General features: G+C 42.0%; 1 protein-coding gene across 1 annotated transcript; it reads left to right on the top strand.

Moving 5' to 3' along the window:
• The first annotated feature begins 9,703 nt into the window (after positions 1 to 9,703).
• Positions 9,704 to 21,112, top strand: usp44 (ubiquitin specific peptidase 44). The gene is made up of 6 exons (XM_044343279.1): positions 9,704 to 9,802; positions 14,733 to 16,443; positions 17,513 to 17,711; positions 18,538 to 18,646; positions 18,757 to 19,010; positions 20,331 to 21,112. Exons 2-6 carry the CDS (start codon positions 14,884 to 14,886, stop codon positions 20,453 to 20,455), a joined length of 2,247 nt encoding a protein of 748 aa, XP_044199214.1. The 5' UTR covers positions 9,704 to 9,802; positions 14,733 to 14,883; the 3' UTR covers positions 20,456 to 21,112.

The following is a 21,112-nucleotide window of genomic DNA, read 5'->3' as shown; positions in this document are numbered from 1 at the left end:
ACTGTAGAAACTCCCTATGTAAATATAAAGGGCTCAATCTAAGATAACGAAAACACAATGACTCTTATTTTCAGGTGATTATACACTAATTAAAACATACTTATCAATATTATGTTCCATTTCTGCCAAGTCTGTTCCACTAGATGCCACTAAATTCTACACACTGGTCCTTTTACACCGTTCTCGTTTTAAAACCAGTTGCACAGAGATGGCATTTTCAACCAATTCACATCACATTCGCCTCAAGTTTTGGAACTTTGACCATGTTTAACACAGACATCGGACATTATAACAGTATGAAAATAACAGAAAACCACAGAAAGCATGTCCCCTTTAATATCTGAGAGTTTGTTTACAACCTGTGCAATCATCTGACTGCTTGTGTTTATTGCTACATCCGATCACATCTCAGCAATTAACTTGATGAGCACAAGATTTCCACTGATAGTAGCGATTGCCAAAACTCTGAAAATAAGACCCAAGTTGCAATGAATTATCCTTTAATAGCTTGCAGCAGCCTCTCCTTATCATTGAAACATTGTTTTCTGAGCAGAACTATTTCCAGACACACTCAAGTCACATGAACACCGACTCTCAACAACAGTTGATATAACTGCCCGGGCCTTGAAATACTTCACATAAATTGGACAAAAATATCCTTATCACCCTGCTCTCTTTCTCACACACACACACACACACCTCTCTTTCCTCTCGCTGTGTCCCTTCAGATTAAGTCATCCATCACTCTCGCTCCCAAAACACTCTCCCCTACATTCACACAGCGCCACAGAATGTAGACCAAAACAGAGAGGCCGGGGCGAGCACACACACTCTGTTTGGGTTTAGGCGGAGTGCGTGTTCTCTGCCGCCTCCTCGCCCACTCGCCGTGACGTGGTTGGCTGAGAGGTGTGGACACATTCCTGGCGCGTCGAGCGGCGCTCTGCAGCAGGCCAGGTCGAAGGTCACTCACCTGTCTGCCGGCCTCGCCTCGACAGCGAGAGGTGAGCAGGAATGGATGTTTTCTCTCGCAGCCGAGGCCGGATAGCCTCTTGTACCCACATTTCCTCATTCACGGTCCATTCACAGATTTGTGGCAGAGGGGTCACGGCTCCTCCTAGTTTCTGCCGGGCTGTTTCCAGACAGCAGAGGAAGGGTTGAACGAGTGCATACAGGGAAGAGGAATGTGACTGGGGGGAATGCCTCGGTGCAACTGGCAGAAAGTAACTAAGTACATTTACTCATGTGCTGCACTTAATCTTGAGGCGCTTGTACTTTACATGAGTATTTACATTTTATGCTACTTTACACTTCTAAAAATGCACTTTTTACTTCACTACATTTGATAAACAGATAAAGACAAAGATTTCATTTTAAAAAGGGATTTATAAACTTATAAAACAAAATGAATTGTTAAAAATCCATCCAGTGCATCCCAACTTTTACTAAAAAGTTGTGTCTAGACAGGGTTCCTTGTCATGAGTCGTTAGCAGTTCCACCAAAAACACATTTTCCCTCTAAACTTCTCAGCTGGTTTCATTTAAATAATGGTTTGTGGCCAAATGAGGTCATATCAATTCTACTTCACCAAAACAGCAAAGTTTAGAGAATAGTACAAAAAATGTTCCAGCCCCATTAATCATCTGATGACCCCTCATATTTATCTAATGACCCACTGAAAGGGTCACGACCCCTCAGTTGGGAGCCACTGGATTAAATTACTGAACTGTATATAAAGTAGTTAAAACTCGCTCCACCTCTACTGTTACTTTAGATACTTGAAATATGCCAAAAATGCTGATAATACTCATATACTTTAACAAAAGTACAATATTTTTACATTGTTGTACAGATACTTTTACTTAAAGGGGACATATCATGCTTTTTGTGGGTTTTCTGTTATTTTTATGCTGTAATGATGTTAGATGTTAAAGGTCCAAAACTTAAGGTGAACCTATGTAAAAATGCTCCTTGCAAGTCAAAAGCCAGGGTTTCATGTTACCTCTACTTCCTCCTCGTGATGACATCAGATTGTTCGCACATGCCGACAAACAGCTGTCCGTTCCTTAGTCTTTGTCGCTAAAGTTGTTCTATGGGATTCGGACGCGGGCTCCAACATGTAAGGATGTATTTAAGAAGTTTATATTTAGAGTAAAAGGTGAGAAAAAGAAGTGAAATCCTTTTACAGTCGCTCACGTAGCCTCCAGGAAACCCCCATAAGCTGACCAATCAGAGCAGAGTGGGCTCATCAGTAGGAAGGCCTTAAAGAGACAGGACCTAAAACGGCCTGTTTCAGACAGAGGCTGAACTGAGGGGCTGTATTAAGGGCCAGTATAAGATAAATAAGGAGTTTTTTAAACTGTAAATCACACAAAGATGTTCCAATAGAGCCCCAGAACAAAAATATAGACCTGGAAATGTGCATGATACGTCCCCTTTAAGTAAAGGATCTGAATACTTCTTCCACCACTGCTCAGCGCAGACCTTCAGGTTGAAAGAGAAGGAGGTGTTTTATGTGGTAGGAACTGGCCTTGAAGCATAGACGCAACAGGGAGGCACAAACACATGCACTGCTGCAGCTGAACCGGGGACCTCATCGCTCTCTCTCTCTCTCTCTCTCTCTTGCTCTCTTGCTCTCTCACTCTTTCTCTTACTCGTTGGCTCACTCATTGTCCCCAGAATGACTGGCCATTCTCAGCCTGTGATGGAGATGTCCTGTGGGGGGTTGCATGGTGTGGGAAACTAGTTGATGAATGAGTGTTTGGCATGCTTGCATAGATGCATAGTTTGCTCCGGTATAGTTTGTATGTGTGTGTGTGTGTTATTGTAGTAACGGCAAATGCATGCATGTGCGTGTACGAGTGTGTGCGTGCCTGTATGAACACAATGCCCCGCTTGTGTTGCTATAGAATGGAGTTATGGCCTTTGTCCTGTCAGCATTCTTGTGTTGCTATTGGCCCCGGAGTGCATGGCAGCTCCCGCAGGCTTGGGGACAATAACCCCCCCAACCCTCTCCCCTCCCCTCCTCTCGCTGGGAGTCACAATGCCCCTCTTCGGCAGCACCCATCACCCTGAGACAGACAGCCCCGAAACAGGCCCGCTATGGGTGTCACACAGCAACCAGCACCCAGAGGTCCCGCGGAGGACATAGGGAGGAAAATAAAAGCAGAAAATATGAGAAGAGGGGATTTCTCCTCAGCAATATGTTCAGAGGAAGTGTGTGCTGGATAAGTGAGTCATGTGGTCAGTATTATCCCATCAGCTATGATTCATTTACAGAGGAAATGAAAAGATTGAGTCGTAGGAAACTAAAATGAATTGAAGGCACAATTCCTCGATTCAGGGCCTGCACCCTAAAAATATCCAGTCACGCTCTGTCCTCAGAAACCATCCATGCTCTTTTGTTGTACTTCATTACACACAAAAACGCACATGCAGGCACACATGTATCAGGAATGTTTCTCCACTAGAGGAGCGTCAGAGCAAGCCACAACAGAGAGGACCTGCAAACAAGGACCTGATGTCATTGTCAGTTTGGAGGGATTGGCTCGCAGATGGACGGAAAACAGGCAATCACAACAAGCTGGGACACTCTTTAAAAAACAGATTAAAATATCAGTTAGCTGTCGTGTTGCCAACGGTAACATTCAGCCTCACCAACCAGAGCAGGCAGGCCGCAAAATCTTTAAAGCAGAAATTACAGGTGATGTGTTTATTTACAGGCTGTAAAGCACTTCCCCTGCTTCATCAGCACCTGTGTTTTCACCCGCCACAAAACCAACACCGTATCCAGCTGCATTAACACCACCGTGAAACCACCGGAATGGCTTCCTTTCACTTAAATATCCACCACCGTTCAATGAAAACAGCTTGCAAAGCTGCATGTTTCCCTGCGTGTGTGTTTATGAATTTCTATCCTTACAAGGTCCAGGTTTTCCCTTTCATATTTTAAAGATGAGAACAAAGCCTTTAAACTAATTTAGATGCAATTTTCTTGGTCCACACTTTTGCAAGACTCTTTCTTTTACTGTACCTCCCAAGCAAACAGTCCCTTCTTTTTAATCAAATGTTGGTTGATTTATTCATTGTGTTCAGTCATGCTAACAAGCCAGTTTTTAAAAAAATGTACTCAAAAGGAAACACAGTTGCTGCAGACGTAAATAACCTTTGATCCTAGTAGAAAGACCCACCAGACACCAGGTGTTTAGACCAGCTACAGGTACCGTCTCTTCACTGACTCTCTTGAGAGAGAACAGCAAAACTTTTACATTACAGGATATGGCTGGTGATTTTCTATATTTTTCTCATTGTCCAAACATTATTAAAAACATGTTAATAAGGCACACTGTTGCACTGGGTGACATGTTCCTTGGCCCCAAAGAGTTTTGGGCACATATTTACTACACTGAACAGTATATAACTTCAGTATAAAGTCAAGAGGTTGTGACACGTAGCACAACAAGCTAGTGAAACTGAGCCACACATACTCAGTGGCATCCACCTTTCACAGAGCTACTCTCTGGAGACTGAAATGTGATCGCTGTTATTAGTCTTTGGAGCTGTTTCTAAACAAACTGGAAGAGTAAACTCAGTAGAGGGCAGATCTCCGTCAGGTGTGTACTGTCAATATGGCAGCAAAGATTACAAAAACGTGGCCTGCAACAGACTAATTAAACCTTGTTTTTAGCCTAGCCAACTGTTTGTTATATCATAACGCATATCGTAAAATGGCGAGGACTGCTGAAAAGACGAAAGTCTAAGCTCTTCAATAGGCTCATAAGGAATATTATCAATATTTAATTGAATTCACAACATAACTAGCTCTCAAGGTACCAAATTTGGTACCGATTGATCTAAAGTGGCAACGAGGCATGATTGGTTGTCACCGGCGGAAACAAGATTCCAAACTGGAATAAAAAACTCTGGTTAAGAGGAGTCAATAGCGTTATAAAACAGGTTTTTCAAAAAATTGTGAATCACCGCAACCATGAGAGATCCTTCAGCATACAGTCATAAATGTGCACAAAAAATATTAGGCTGATGGGTCCAGTAGTATGCAAGATTAGCTGCATACACGCACACGCATGACCAAACACGTGATCCCCAGGCTTACTTACCCCTGGCGGAGATGACTAACATGACCGAATGAATGGTGAAGGATGTGTTTTTAGTAGTTTTTGGACAACGACGGGGGTCTATGGCACAGATCAACAAGATATATCAGGCTTTGGATACACACACAATACTTGTAAGTAGATAAATTCATTGCTGGTTTGGCTCATGAGATTTGTTGACTATAATAAAAATACAGATTATCACCAGCTAAACCCTTTAAAGGTGTTTTACCTAATTTCCGGCCACTAGGGGGCAGAAAACTTCACATTATGGCTAACGTGCCAACAAGTAATAAAAACTGGATTTATAATTTGACACAAGGGATTAAATAGGAGCCCTGCTGTAGATAACAGCAAGGAATGTTTTGATTTGTAATCCAGTATCTGATTTCACCTGTTGATAGCATCACCACAACTCTAGACAGATGTATTATACATGATCAGGCAGTATTGTGCTTTTATACGTGCTTACAATCTTCCATTCACTTTGTGATATGAGTGATGGTGGGAGGGTATGCTTTGCTTGATTACTCAGTATGAGTCTTCTACATGCAGTTCCCGTATTTACATTGTTTCACTATGATAGAGAGCAGGAATTACATTGAGCACAAGCCTTGCACTCTTTCCTGGCATCAGAAACTTGTGGGAGAGAAAACACAAGCAGCCAAAGCTGACTAATCACAGTTCTAGTGGACTCCATGTGTTATCTCCATAACTGCTGTAACTCCACGCAAACAGTCGCACAACAACATTATTATTATCATCCCATTAAGAGTCACGTTTCTGGCCAGCTGACAGATATAAGTCCAATATTCACTGGCACTGTATCTTTGTTTTAATCTCTCACCAACTGCTGGGAAAAATATCTTGCTTTTTTTCCTGCTAAATGTTTGACTGTTTTCACCACCTGTTTGATAACTTTATCTAGGAGCTGTCTGGTGCTGAGCAGGTGAGTACAGCGTGTTCATCGCCTTGTTTGCTGAAAACAAGGATTCGTGAGAAAAGTGACACTGAACAATACAGTAAATGTGCCGGAAAACAAAAACAATGAGCCAAAAGAGGCTCAAAAGCTATCCAGCTGCAATGTTGAGTGATAAATCTCTGTGATCAACAATGGTTACGTTAGATTTAGTCATTTGATTCAATCTTGAAATAAAAAATGTGACTAATGCAGCTTTAAAGTTAGAAGTTCAATATAGAAATACTCAGATCCTTTACTTAAGTAAAAGTACCAAAACAGCAATGTAAAAATACTCCATTACAAGTAAAAGTCCTGCATGAAAAATCCTACTGAAGTAAAAGTACATAAGTATTATGAACTTGATGTAGTTAAAGTATTGCAGTAAAAGTAGTGGTTTGGTCCCTCTGACTGATATATTATTATGTATGACATCATTAGATTATTAATACTGAACCATCAGTGTTAGAGCAGCATGTTACTGTTGTAGCTGCTGGAGGTGGAGCTAGTTTCAACTATTTTATATACAGTAGCTAGTTTAGTCCAGTGGTTCCCAACCTAGGGGTTGGGCCCCTCCAAAGGGTCATTAGATAAATCTGAGTGGTCGTGAGATGATTAATGGGAGAGGAAAGAAGAAAAAACAAAGTTCTGATACACAAATCTGTTTTCAGCTTTTGGACTTTTTCTCTAATCTTTGATTTTTGGTGAAATATTGCTGAAATGAAACCATGTGAGGAGTTTAGAGGGAAAAATCACTATTTGGTGGAGCTGTTAACAACTCATAGACATGTGAAATGTGACCCTGACTACACACTGCTTTTTATAAGACGTCAAAAGCCAAAAAGGTTGGAAACCACTGGTTTCATCTTTAACAATGTGTTGTGTTTTAAAAGCTTGTTACATTATCCATTGTGTCAAATCTTCATCTGAAAAGTAACTAAAGCTGTCAAATAAATGTAGTGGAGTAGAAAGTACAATATTTCCCTCTGAAATGTAGTGAAGTGGAAGTATAAAGTAGCATCACATGGAAATACTCAAGTAAAGTACAAGTACCTCAAAACTGCACTTAAGAACAGTGGTTGAGTAAATTTACTTAGTTACTTTCCACCACTGGGTACAGTAACACAAAAGTGTGTGTGTGTGTGTTTATGAGAGGGAGAGGGTACAGATGAAAAGAGGACAGGGAGGGAGGGAGGGAGTGGTAGCATGTGTGGACATGACGGCAGTAAAGGCCCGGGGACATAGAGGGAGAAAAACATTAGAGTCCATTCACAGGCATCGCATGGCACATCAACACATACCTCTTTCTCTAAGTCACTCACAAACGCCCCTTAATCTCTCTCACACAAACTGTCGTCTTTCTCCTTGCCAATAACACACCACACGTTACACACACACACACACACACACTTGCATTAAAACACACAACTATTACCACTCTCTTGCTGCTCAATGGGGGTTTAAGAAGGCTTGTGTGGATCAGTTGCCCACTAATCAGTACATGAGAGGGATTCTTTATATGCAGTCGAGGTGCGTGTGTTGAGATTAATAGTGCGCCTTCAGGCAGAATTTCCTCAAGGAAAATCTACTACTCCCTTCATCTCTTCATAGAGATGTTTACCAAATGAGAAATGACTGTAATATTCATACAGGGACACTCTATAAACTTCATTTTAAACTTTTCTCTCTCTCTTAATCTTTTGCCCTAATAGCGACACAATATTCATGTACGTTACAGCATATAATGATCATAGTTTGTGCTGTTATGGTTGGCAGGGTTGCAGTTGAGACTTAAGTCTGCACAGCAGACAGTAAAGTGTTGTTTTATGAAAAACACTGATAGGATCTACTGTACATACTGAGTGCCACCAGCCCCCATTAACCAGCATGAAGCGCTACACCTGCATCCCACACCAGCACACAAGACTTTAAAATACCTACTACCCTAAAAGTACAACTTCAGGGACATAGGGCAACAGGTAATACACACACATTTGTGATCCTTGAAAATGATAGACAAAGGGCTTTGAGACAAAACTAGCAGATTTACATGATCACATTACATACAAAAGATAGGCATAAGATAGGTGAAAGTTGTTTTTTCACCATAAGTGTGGCTTAAGTGGTGGAAGAAGCATTTAGATACAGTAAAAGTAGCTGTTCCAAGTAAAAAATACTCCATATAAAGCAAAAGTCCTGCATTCAATATGTTAAAAATAGTATAGTCAAAATATTACATGTAAAAGTAGTCATTATGCAGCAGCATGGTGCCTGTCAGTGTTATATATATCATATTCTTAATCAATGTGTAAAGATATTTTTTATTTGAACTACTTTATATACTGTTGGATAGTTTAATCCATAAAATGACGTCATATTTTAATAAACTGATCATCTGTTTTGCATGTAAAATATAGATCTGCAAAGTAACAAATAAATGTAGTGGAGAAAAAACTACAATAATAAAGTAGAATATAGTGAAGCAGAGGTATAAAGTAGTATTAAATGCTCAGATTAAGTACAAATACCTCAAAAGTGTACTTGTATGCACTTACGGTAGGTCTTACTTTCCACCTTGCATCATGTGAGGAGGCTTCTTACTTTTTTTAAATCTGCATTTTTGTGTACAAGTTTGTGGATAAAAACCATGGTGACAAAGTCATTGAGACTGTGAATGTAAATGGTGAGACACTTCCATCTAGTGGTATAAAATTAAACTACTTCTATTTCACTATCAGTGCAAAGCAGTGATTTTATTTGTTCCTCCGTTGGCTGTTTCCATAAAAAGGTGACACTGACATTGTTAACTGAAACTAACTCACAGTAAAACACAACTGGGAGTACTAGGCTACATGTAGTAGCACAAAGCAACAACTGACTTTAATACTAAAAGCAAACACGACTGCCAGTGGTGGAAGAAGTACTCAGATCCTTGTTACTAGTGTAACTGGGTCATACAGTATTTACAGTTAAGTTTTTTTACAGTGGTGGAAGAAGTATTTAGAGCCTTTACTTGAGTAAAAGTACCAATACAGCAATGTAAAAATACTCCATTACAAGTAAAAGTCCTGCATGAAAATCCTACTTAAGTAAAAGAACATAAGTATTATGAGCTTGATGTAGTTAAAGTATTGCAGTAAAAGTAGTGGTTTGGTCCCTCTGACTGATATATTATTATGTATGACATCATTAGATTATTAATAGTGAAGCATCAGTGTTAGAGCAGCATGTTACTGTTTTAGCTGCTGGAGGTGGAGATAGTTTACACTACTTTATATACAGTTACCTAGTTAAGTCCAGTGGTTCCCAACCTAGGGGTTCATCTTTAACAATGTGTTGTATTTTAAAAGTTTGTTATATTATCCATTGTGTCAAATCTTCATCTGGAAAGCAACTAAAGCTGTCAAATAAATGTAGTGGAGTAGAAAGAACAATATTTCCTTCTGAAATGTAGTGGAGTGGCATCACATGGAAATACTCAAGTAAAGTACAAGTACCTCAAAATTGTACTTGAGTGAACGTACTTTCCACCACTGGCTACTACTTTCAATAGGTAGAAATAGTTAAACTTCATATGTGAAGTGAACATCACCATCCTCCAAATCAACAACAACAACAACAACAATGACGTCACATGTCGAGGACGCGCTCGAGCCAGCACCACGCGACAGGGACTGACAAGATGGCGATCATTTAAGAAACAGAGGAGCTGCTGCCGTGAAGGAGAGGCTCGGTAGGCTGTTTTACCTATTTCACATGGAAGTCTTTTCACATTACAGGTGTAACGGTGTGCCCGGAGGTGAACGTGTTCCGGTTGAAAACACACTCAGCGGGTCGGTTGCGAAGCCTAACCCGGGCGCCGGGAGCTGACCTCCGGCTAACTTGTTGGGGATTATCGCGGTTAGCCTGAAGCTAAGCTAGGCTAACGTTAGCGGCTAAAGGCTTCACTAATCTCTTTAATAAATACATTAAAAACGGTGGCGCCAGCATTAACGGCGCTTAGTCGTGTATGTCTATGTGCTGCTTGTATTTTAGACACGTATTGTGTGCGCTTTTCTAATCAGTTTAGCCTCTCTTTGTGCATGATTTTAGTATTTTTGTATCAATTACACGCTAACCTTTATAAGTTCTGCTGTTTCCACTGAGTTTATCATGTGTCTCGGTTTGCTGTTATGCCTTGCAGATTGTTGAAAGTGTGAACTAGTTGGTGCTGCTTTTGTAGTGGTTTATTTAATTCGAGTTAACGCAATAATGTGCAGTGTTCAGCCACTTTTAAGACCACGCAGCCACAAGGACAAACCAGGCAAGGCGCGCTAACTTGCTGATAAAACTTCAGAGGCATTATAAACTCTTGAAACAGCTCCCCCAAGAGAGTCTGAACACTTGTTTGTCATATTTGACGCCACTCCCTTTTAACATATCGGCTCAATCGCTTTATATCTAAAGGTCAGAGTGGTGATCGCTCCAAGGTGTAAGTTAGATAATCATTACAGTGCTCTCTGGGTGAGGGAGGTTGTGATGTGTTCATTGAAGTTACTCCTTGACTTTAAGATCCCCCTGCAGACATGCTTTAAGTATATATGTAAAACACTCTGAATGTCACTCAAAAAAATGTGTTTTTCCTTCTTGTTCTTACAGTTCAGTCTTTGAGCTTCACTGTGCAGAATGATGTATGTGCAGAGTTTGACACCAGGAGGCTGTTTTTCACTTTCATCTCCCTGAAAGAGGAAAGTTTCTCTTTAAGAGGTGTACCTCCTTAAAGAGCATGATTTGTGACATCACAAACAGTTCACGGCGCCATTTCTGGTGCAATCTTCAACTTACACAAGTGTGGTGTGGAAACGTGAAGCCTCAAGCGCACATACGCTGAGAACAGACTTTACAGTGAAGTAGGAGACATCTTGTGTCCAGCAATTCAACTTTTTAAATGAAATATATTTGCATATTTATAGATTCAGGAATTTTTTTAATGAGGGAGAAGGAGTAGATGTAATTTTAAAGATTTTAAGATCATAATTATACCTTCTCTTCATGACAGACACACGTTATAGTTCCAAGCAGAGTATTTCGACATGTCTTAGCACATGTCTGGAGGGGATCTTTAAATTGTCTTGTTAAATTCTTTAAAATTACATTTTCTCCTTCTCCCTCATATAAAATTTCCAGAATCTATAAATATGCAAATACATTTCATTTCTAAAGTTGAACTGCTGGACTCAAGGTGTCTCTTAAAGTCCATCCTCAGTGTTTGTGCACTGCAGGCTTCAAGTTTCCACATCACACTTGTGTAAATTAAATATTGGACCAAACTAGTTGCGATGTCTCAAATCATGCTTCTAGGCTCGCTCCTTAAAATTGGATTTTCAGTGAGCACAAGATAAACTTTCCACTTTCAGCAGATAAATGTGAAAACAGCCTTCTAGTGTCAAACTCTGCACATACATCATTCTGCACGGTGAAGCTCAAACATCCGATCGCATGAGCAAGAATAAAAACACATTTTTTGAGTGGATTTTTGAATTGAGACTTAAACAGAAGTGCTGCTGCTTCTCATCATGACATTAAAAACCAGATATCTGTTAACTTTCTCCAGATAAATCCAGATAAAACTGAGATCCTTATCATCTGCATGTACATTTAAAAATTTTCACTTGGTGTCTTTTCCAGCAGCACAAATTCTTGTCTTATTTGATCTAATCTCAATTTTGAAATTCATGTTAGTAAGATTGTCCGATCTTGCTTTTATCATCTTATGAGTATTGTTAAAATCTGTTCATATCTGAGCTTCAGAGACACATAATCTATCAAACATGTTTTAATTTCCTCACATGTAGATAACAGTACTGCTCTCCTAACTGTCATAAATCAGAAAACAGTTCATAGACTCCAGTTTGTGCAGAACGCAGCAGAGAAGAGACTCTATAGTGGTTACCAGTTTATTACAGAATCGATTTTTTTAAGATTCTACTTTTGACTCTTAAAGCGCTTCATGGCTTGGCTCCAGGCTATATTTCTGAATGACTTGCTCCTTATCAGCCTGCACAGACAGGAACTAGTTGGCGGTTCCCACATCCAGATGTAAGATTGAAGAGGACAGAGCTTTCTGCTGTTAGAGGGCACTTCAACTTCAGAACAATGAAGTCAGACTTGCAAAATCAGCGTCTTCTTTTAAATCGCTTCTGAAAGAACACGTGTCTTTCAAAAGGCTTTATTTAAAATTTGTTTCTTGCTTCTGAAAATGTATTTTAACTTAATTCCCTCAATTTAGAAAAATGTGTCTGCATGTGTTTTCTTGCTTTTTCATTTAAAACAAATAAATAAACTTTATTATCGTTATTATTATCATCACGATGCCACCTGAAGATTCAGCTCGAAGCATTTAACGCTCTATCATTTAGTTATTTTAACTTTGGCTTGTATATCTGTTCCTGTGGGGACTGTCTTGGACCCTTTGCAGCAGTGATTATTTATTTATTTATATATCTCAGCGGCTGCACATATTCATGGAAACACACTCTGATGAGCACTTATCGAACAAACAACGCCCACTCGCGCGATATAAGCGGTAAACAAACGCCTACGTTGACCCGTACGCTTTTGAGTCACACTTGTTTTGCTTTTTTTTTTTTTTTTAAAAAAAGTGGTTTATGAAATGAAGAGACAGCGAGCGGAGCAGGAAGAAAACTGGATGTTTCTTGAAGTTAAGAAACTTAAAGGATGAGTTCACAGTTTTTCCAAGTGTGTCTTAAAACAGCAGTCAGGTGTCCGTATGAACTCTGAAAGAGGTTTTTCCTCACAGCAGACCACCCATCCTCCCTTTATCGCATTCCATCCATCACTTTCCCCCTCTGTTATCTAAGCCATTTCCTAGCAGTTAGATTTCTTCCGTTAGTTTCTTCTCTTTCATTTCCCCAGCAGAGGTAGTCCTGTACCCAGACAAAGGGTGCACCACTCTGCAAGCTCAGTCCCCCTTTTGTTGGATAATCTTTCTTCTTTGACCTCAGTGGGGGGGTAGAGGGGTGGAGGGGGGTTTAATGGGGCTCAGCCCACTCAAGGATCCCCACTTTCTCAGCTGAGGTACACCAACCCCAGGGATGTGAATAAAAAGCAGGAAGAGGTTGAGTGGAGACCGATTGTTGTCGTTTCCTCGGTATTTTAATTAAATTAAAATCCATAATTCAATAAATATTCTTGAACGACTCTCCAGAAGCTTAAGAATAAAGACCGGGATTTCACGAAGAGGCTCTGGAGCTTCTGTGCCGTTTAAGCTGTCCATCACAGTCTTTATATAGTAAAATATGTTCATATCCCTGTGAAATCACCCTGCGCCCGCTGAGTTTTTATTTCGTTGTTACTATCTTTGGAAAAGCTCCAAGACTTCTCTTGTTGGTGTTTTCACATCCAGGTCTAACAGTCTCTGTTAGCCGTTTCTGTTTTTGAATTGATGTGCCTGGCAACACTCAGTACAGTCATGTTTATCAACGCGGTGTTTTACTGTTGGCCCACGTCGCTGTTGGGAAATGTTAACGCCTGCTCGCTACCTGGCAGTTTGCCATCGCTTACTGTGTGTAGCTATGCCTCATAAAAATCAGATGTGTAGATTGGAGGGTCTTAATGTTCTTATTCAGATTAATATGTTTACATAATAAAGAACAGGATGTTATTAGGATATGAAAATGCACCAAATGCTCTTTATGTCGGACTTTAAATGGTAAATGTGGAAACAACAGGACCACAAGAAAAATCAACTTAAAAATGTATTAGAGCGTTTATGTCTTAACACACTTCTTTCCACAGAGAGAGAGAGCGCAACGCGTCATAGTCTGAAAACCACCAGAGGAGAAAACACTCGGCGCCATAAAAGCAACCAAGGGCTGAAACGCTAACAGAACGCCTGTAGCTAGCTAACATGTCAAAGGATTATTTTAGCACCCTGTGTCTACTAGAGAGGAAAAGCTAGTTTATAGCATATCCTGAAACCTGTTACATTGTATATGCTTTGATGACTTGCAAGGGCTGCTCACAACAGATATGACCAATACAATTTGTTAATAAAGGCGGGAAATTACACACACAGACATGCAGTCATTTCCCATTCAGGCTCTTTTTTTTTACAGTTTCAGCTGTATGCAGGTTAGCTATTCTGTGATCTAAACGTCTATTACAAACAATGCATGCCTTTCAGTTAAACAGCTGTTCTGTTTTAACTTTCAACCTGCATGTTCTCTGCAGCGTGTCCAGGTATATGTGTCATTTTTACGCAGGTTTTTGAGCTGCAGGCTGCAGCTCAGGTCGGGTCTGTCTCTCCCACCACACGGCACACAACCCTGTATCCACTTTTGTCTTCTTAAAGGCTCAGTTTTTTGGTTCGGCAGCTTATAAAAACTTAGTTGTAGGTTCTTCACCCTGTTGGTAGTGCATCCTACCATACAGCAACTTTTAAGCATTTTTCTGTTGTTTGATAGCAGACAGAAGTAACAAGGAGGCAACTTCACGCAATACAAAGTCAAGCGATGAACTGTTTTCCCCTACAGAGTAGACGGGACTTAATTGCACTCTCTCTCTATGTCTATGTTCTTTTAAACAGTCAGCTCCCATCACCTGCTTTTTATTCAATTTATTCATCTTGACTAACCAAATGTGTTCTTTCTGTCCCCCCGTAGACAACACCATGCCCTGTTCTCAGCTCACCATGGTCACCATGGTGATATGAAGCCAGTGTGAAACGCAGACACACACACACAGACTCACATACAGACGGTCAGTTATTGACTGACACAGCCAGCCAGCCAGCTCGGCGGGCAGGCTTGTGTAATGGACAGGTGTAAGCATGTGGGGCGGCTGCGCCTGGCCCCAGACCACTCCATCCTCAACCCCCAGAAGTGGCACTGCGTGGACTGCAACACCTCAGAGTCTATATGGGCCTGTCTGGGCTGCGCTCATGTGGCGTGCGGACGCTATATCGAGGAACACGCTCTGCAACACTTCCAGCAGCAACACCACCCGTTGGCTATGGAGGTTAATGAACTTTATGTTTTTTGCTACTTATGTGACGACTATGTCCTGAATGACAATGCCACCGGAGACCTCAAGCTGCTTCGTAGTACGCTCAGCGCCATCCAGAGCCAACGCTATGAGGTCACCACCCGCAGCGGGCGCACCCTCCGCTCCGCAAGCGCTGCGCCTGATGCCCTCATGCCATCCGGCGCCCGCGAGCTGCAGCTAAGAGACGAGGACAGGATGTTTACCGCCCTCTGGCACCGCCGCAGGGCGCTTATGGGACGTGTTTTCCGCTTGTGGTTTGGACTGACTGAATGCGGAAAGAAGAGGGAAGAGGAGGAGAGAAAGAGGGAGGAGGAGGAGGAGCAGAAAAGGGAAGCGAGGGAGAGGAGGCGAGCTCTCAAAAGGCAGCTGCAGGAGGAGCTGGAGAACGCGCCTCTCAGGAAGAGTCGGCGCTTACGTCGGAAGAGCCAGAGAGTTGCGGACGCGGCAGTCATAACACCAACATCTCGCAGGCCACGTAACAAGACAAAAAGCCCCGTGCCCTCGTCCCTCACCCGCAGGCCGAGGACTCAAAGCCCCGCCACTCCCACCCCCAAGAAAACTGGACGCACGAAAAAGACCCAACCAACGCCTAAGACCCGAAGCCGTTCTTCTACCACCAAATCTAAACCCAAAACTTCATCAGCGACCCCCCGCCATGCCCAAACTCCTGTCCGCCACAAGCAGAGTACCAAACAAGGTGGTTCACCCTTCAAACGGCGTCCCACAGTCACTCCTGGAGTGACGGGCTTGAGGAATTTGGGCAACACCTGTTATATGAACTCCATCCTGCAGGTGTTGAGCCACCTGCTCGTCTTCAGGGAGTGCTTCCTGCGCCTGGATCTGACCCAGGCTTTGGAGCTACTGGCATCTGCCGTCCACGGCCAACTGACAGGCAAGACCTCGTCCCAGTTCCCCCTAGCCCAAAGGAAGGGATTCCAAGCCAGCTCGGGCTCTGGGGCCGGGCTGAGCGGCGGGGCCTCACGGGGCCGCAGCATGGAGCTGATACAACCCAAAGAGCCCAGCTCGAAGCACATCTCTCTCTGCCACGAGCTGCACACCTTGTTCCAGGTCATGTGGTCTGGCAAGTGGGCGCTGGTATCGCCTTTTGCTATGCTCCACTCGGTGTGGCAGCTGATCCCGGCTTTCCGGGGCTACGCTCAGCAGGACGCTCAGGAGTTCCTGTGTGAGCTGCTGGACAAGGTGCAGCACGAGCTGGAGAGCACCGGCCAGTACACGACCACCGCAGGAGTCCCGCAGACACAGAAACGACTCATCAAACAGGTGCTCAGTGTGGTCAACACCATCTTTCACGGCCAGCTCCTCAGCCAGGTACCACACACACACCTGCAGTCACCTTTACTCTCCAACCATTAACTAACTGGGCTTCCGCTGACTCACTCACTCACTCATGCATGCACACACGCACCCACTCAAATCTGCCCACACACTCCAGTTGCGTTGATACTCGGACAAACATCATCAGCTCCGACTGAACTGTATCATAACTCAGATTGAATTGACTTTTATGTGTTCATATGTCACTTAAAGGTAGAGGTTAAGCTTCCAACACTGTCATGAATTTTACATTGTGAGTCTATTTTTTAAGGTTAACTTGAACTGAATTCATGTTTTTGGTAATTGTGTCATCTATTCACTGTAACTGCTTGACAAAAGAGTCCTCAAAATCATAGAGCACATAAACAAAAAGGAATAGAACAGAATTTCCCATTTTATATTTAAAAAAAACTAACTACTAAAACTAACAAAAACACCTTTTAAAGATGTAAACATACCTATATTTACTACCTGGATAATATCACATGAATAATTCCATTTCAGTTTCTCAAGAATAAGTTACAGGACTTATTTATGAACGAAAAATAATCTACTTTCCTCTAGTTTATGTCCTAAAAATGTTATTGTGACACCTGGTTTACTGCTTGCACATACATTTAGTTTGAACATTATTCAGATTTATGGGCGTGAGGATGTACAGTTTGGGTTCTAGCAAAGTTCAGCATCGCTTCGTGTAATCAACAGAAGAGGACGAAGGGAGCGCGCGAGCGTCGGAGAGTTAGCTCGAGGACAGGAGATGAGTGTCTACTTGTAGAGGCAGAGCACACACTGTGACACCTGCTCCTGCTGAATAGAGGGCTGTGTCTGCGAGGGTTTTTTTTGGGGTTTCTTGAGTATCTCGGAGTTTCACCGCTTTGTGTTTTATTTTTTATGCTTTTTGAGACAGTAGGAAGCCGTAACGGGGGGGGGGGGGACATGAAACTTGCATATCCTTTCAAGACGCAGTTACAAGTAGGGTTAGATAAAGATTAAAGTTTTAATGTATCACCATATTATCCTCTGTGACCCGCTCATCTTTTCCCCCCCTCACTCACATATGCAGGTGACGTGTCTGGCCTGCGATCATCGCTCCAACACTGTGGAGCCTTTCTGGGATCTTTCCCTGGAGTTCCCTGAGCGGTATCACAGTAATAGCAGGGAGTCGGCTGCACAGGCTTCGTGCCATTTGACTGAAATGCTGGCCAAGTTCACAGAGACCGAAGCACTGGAGGGAAACATCTATGCCTGTGACCAGTGTAACTGTGAGTCCAGTAATGCACACATGAACAAACACACGCACACTTTTCAGCTACATTAACTGCATAGACAAAGGATTTAGTTAATATTAACCCATTTACACCCTGTATAAATATGGCTAGATCTTGGATAAACATGTCCTGGAAATATTTTTGATAGTGATGGAGATTAAACAAATATTTATCTCCTCATCTAAGTCTACGTGAAACACCAGAGCATGCAGTTTATCCCAAATCTGAGATGTCTGTAAAACATGTCAGGGAGAAAAAGTAGAAATAGAAATCTTCCCCTTTTTGAAAGAGAATGTGTAAAATATCTGTGTGAGATAGAAAAGATCATCAAGCTACAAGTGAACTCGTTGAAAGATTATTAGAGGGAAAGAGGGATGACATGAGACAAACTGGGTGGAATTGCACAGGGGTTGTGATTACATGGTACAGGGCACAGGGGTCTAAACACTGGACTACCAGGATGCCCTTGAGGCTCCGTTAAGAGTGACTTCAGCCCTGTGTGAATAAAAGCAGCCCCCTCTTTCATTTGAAGCCAGTCTGTCAGCACAACTAGGGTGCTAAAGCAGAGGACTGCAGGAAAAAAGAACATCTGGGCTCAACTATCCAGCCCCCCAAGCATTTGTATGTAACATAAACGCTGTATTTCTCTTTGCTCTGTTAGTACCGATAGTCAGATCTGTTGTAGCTCCGTCTCAGACGCTGCTCTCCTCTTGGGCGTTGTGCAAAAGAAGTATCTTCCTTAAAAGTATCTTCCTCTTAAAATCTTCCTTGGCAACACAGATGTTTATCTTGTATCAAAACTCACTCCTCTTGTCTGCAGCTGCTCGACGGCGGACCTCCTCCAAACCCGTCATCCTGACCGAAGCACAAAAACAGCTGATGGTCCACAAACTGCCTCAGGTGCTGCGGCTTCACCTCAAACGCTTCAGGTATGATGACCAGAGTCAGTCAGTCTGACTCGCTTGGCTATAATGAATCCTGTTGAGGAGTGCTGTGATTGGTGGCTGACTTGTCTCTCTGACTTGCGACTGGTCCTCAGGTGGTCTGGGCGGAACCACCGGGAGAAGATCGGAGTTCACGTCAGCTTCGACCAGCTTCTCAACATGGAGCCCTACTGCTGCAGAGAGCCTTCACCCGTGAAAGCTTCGCCGTGCTCCAGTCCCAGCAGCCCCGGCTCTGCAGGCTCGCCGCGCCCCAAGCACTTCCTCTACGAACTCTCTGCTGTGGTGATGCATCATGGGAAGGGCTTCGGCTCTGGCCACTACACTGCCTACTGCTACAACACAGGAGGAGGTGAGGAGAGAGCACTGCAATAACTGAAATACATGTTTTAAAACAAGTAGTTTTGTTTTTAGATCTGCAGTTCATTTGTTTTTAGATAGAATCTGTTAATTAGAAGTTTGTTTACTACCATTTAACTTGTATTACTACTTAAAGTACAACACGTAATTGTTAAAGTAACCCTTAAAGTGAAAACTTTACCATTTTTATGGCAAAAATCTGACTTAGCACAATAAAACACTAAAATTTGGGTTATTGTTAATGATATGCAATGATGCTGATAGGTAGGTGTCATGCATCCTCGATGACGCTACGTTGTGAACAACAAATCCATAATGAAATCATAGAAATAAACAACTGAAACCTCACTGTCAAAAAACCCCTTTTCTTACCGTCTGTGCGTGTATATCTCTCTAGCACCAAACAGGAAGCAACAAACCATGTAGTTACTGAGGTAACGGCCAAAATGCCCTCTCACACATAAAATAAGACGGTGAAGAAACTGTGTTATGAGTCAGTGTTTAATGTTTATCTGATGCACCAACCAGCGCATATATTGATGAGAAATCTTAATTTTGGAAACAGTTTGACTCTCATTCTCACCGTCTTCTCCTGCTGAAATAGTGCAGCTAACAAACTGGTAGCGAGTTGAGGCGACAAAACCCAAAATGTAAAGTTTGTACAGAAATACAGTTTATTTTTATGGATTATATTGATGCCAAATGACAAGAAGACTGTCGACATACGACGCCTTTTGCCTTGTGTTTGTAGAGTAGGGCTGCAGAGTCACGATTATATTAGTTGATATTAAGATCATGATTATTTAACATGATTACTTATTGACTCACAGAACAGAAATACTTCAATTTTATTAAATCTATCAATCCAAACAGACTCCAAGACGCACACAAGTGACGCATTTAGTGAAGCGTAATCTGCACAAACAACTCCTTCAGTTTAATTCAAACAGCTAATGTGTATATTTTTGTCATCACTACAGAAACATCAGGTTAATAAATGCTTCAGTATGATAAGTTTGTCTGACTGTTGTTAGTTACTGGTTTGATTAATGGTTTACAGTCTAATAACGTGTGTTTGTACTGATTACTGACGGTGGCTGATTAGGTTAATCATCAACTAATTGGACTCGGTTTCTAACGGCAGTAAATGTTCCCCCTTTGTGTGTGCGTGTTTTTTTTAAAACTACTTTCCTAATTAAACTTGATGTGCTTGATTTTGTTATTAATGACTCCTGATGAAACTTGAAAGCCCCTCAGCTTCCTCCCTTTTTTTATTAAACCGTTTTTTTCTCCCATGTTTTTTCTCCTGCAGGCTTCTGGGTTCACTGTAATGACTCTAAGATGAATGTGTGTTCTGTGGAGGAGGTGTGCCGTGCCCAGGCCTACATCCTCTTCTACACACAGCGTGTAACTCAGGACAAGGACCGGCCGCTATAGGACCACAATCCCTCCCCTGAACCTCCTCATCCTCCTCCTCATCCTCCTTCTCCTCCTCCTCTTCTGCTGCAGCCTGACCACTCAGCGAGAAGATATCAGCACAGCCCCACCTATCTCTCTCTCTCTCTCTCTCTCTCTCTCTTCCCTCTCTCTTCCCTCTCTCTTTCTTTGGGCATTTTATATCCTGGGAGGATGGGTCTTTTTAGTCTATTTTTCTAAATAAGGAAAACAAAAAAAAAGAGAGGAAGAACTCCTTTTTAAAACAGTTCTGCTTTGTGAACTTCTTGTATATGGTGTTTATATGTAGGTATTTTTTTTTTTAAAAGAAAAAAAGATGGTGATGTTTGTGATTTTTTGTGTACAGTCGTATTTTATAAAGAGAGAGAGAGTATCAGCCAAGATGCGTCTCAGTAGCAGCCAACAGACTTTTGGCCGAGGCATGACTACATTACATAACAAAGTGTCCTCTACAAGTCGTACAGGTGTCTGCCTGCCTGCGTTTGGTGGCTTGATGATTATTAATGCTGTTTGTTTGTTGTTTTGTTTTTTGTTTTTTTTAAATCAACTGAAATGTTTCTCAGTCACTTTAGATAGTCGACACAAAACTGGATGTAGGGTTGTTATATTAAAAAAAAAAAAAAAAATCATTCACTATCA

The sequence above is a fragment of the Thunnus albacares genome, chromosome 23 (genome assembly GCF_914725855.1).
Source record: "Thunnus albacares chromosome 23, fThuAlb1.1, whole genome shotgun sequence".
NCBI classification, from domain to species: Eukaryota; Metazoa; Chordata; class Actinopteri; order Scombriformes; family Scombridae; genus Thunnus; species Thunnus albacares.
This window is presented reverse-complemented; position numbering and strand designations above follow the sequence as displayed.

Coding starts and splice junctions, on each gene's coding strand:
- usp44 (XM_044343279.1), top strand. CDS start 14,884: ATGGACAGGTGTAAGCATGTGGGGCGGCTGCGCCTGGCCCCAGACCAC. Junction 17,712..18,537: donor TGCCTGTGACCAGTGTAACT/GTGAGTCCAGTA, acceptor TCTTGTCTGCAG/CTGCTCGACGGCGGACCTCC. Junction 18,647..18,756: donor CTTCACCTCAAACGCTTCAG/GTATGATGACCA, acceptor ACTGGTCCTCAG/GTGGTCTGGGCGGAACCACC.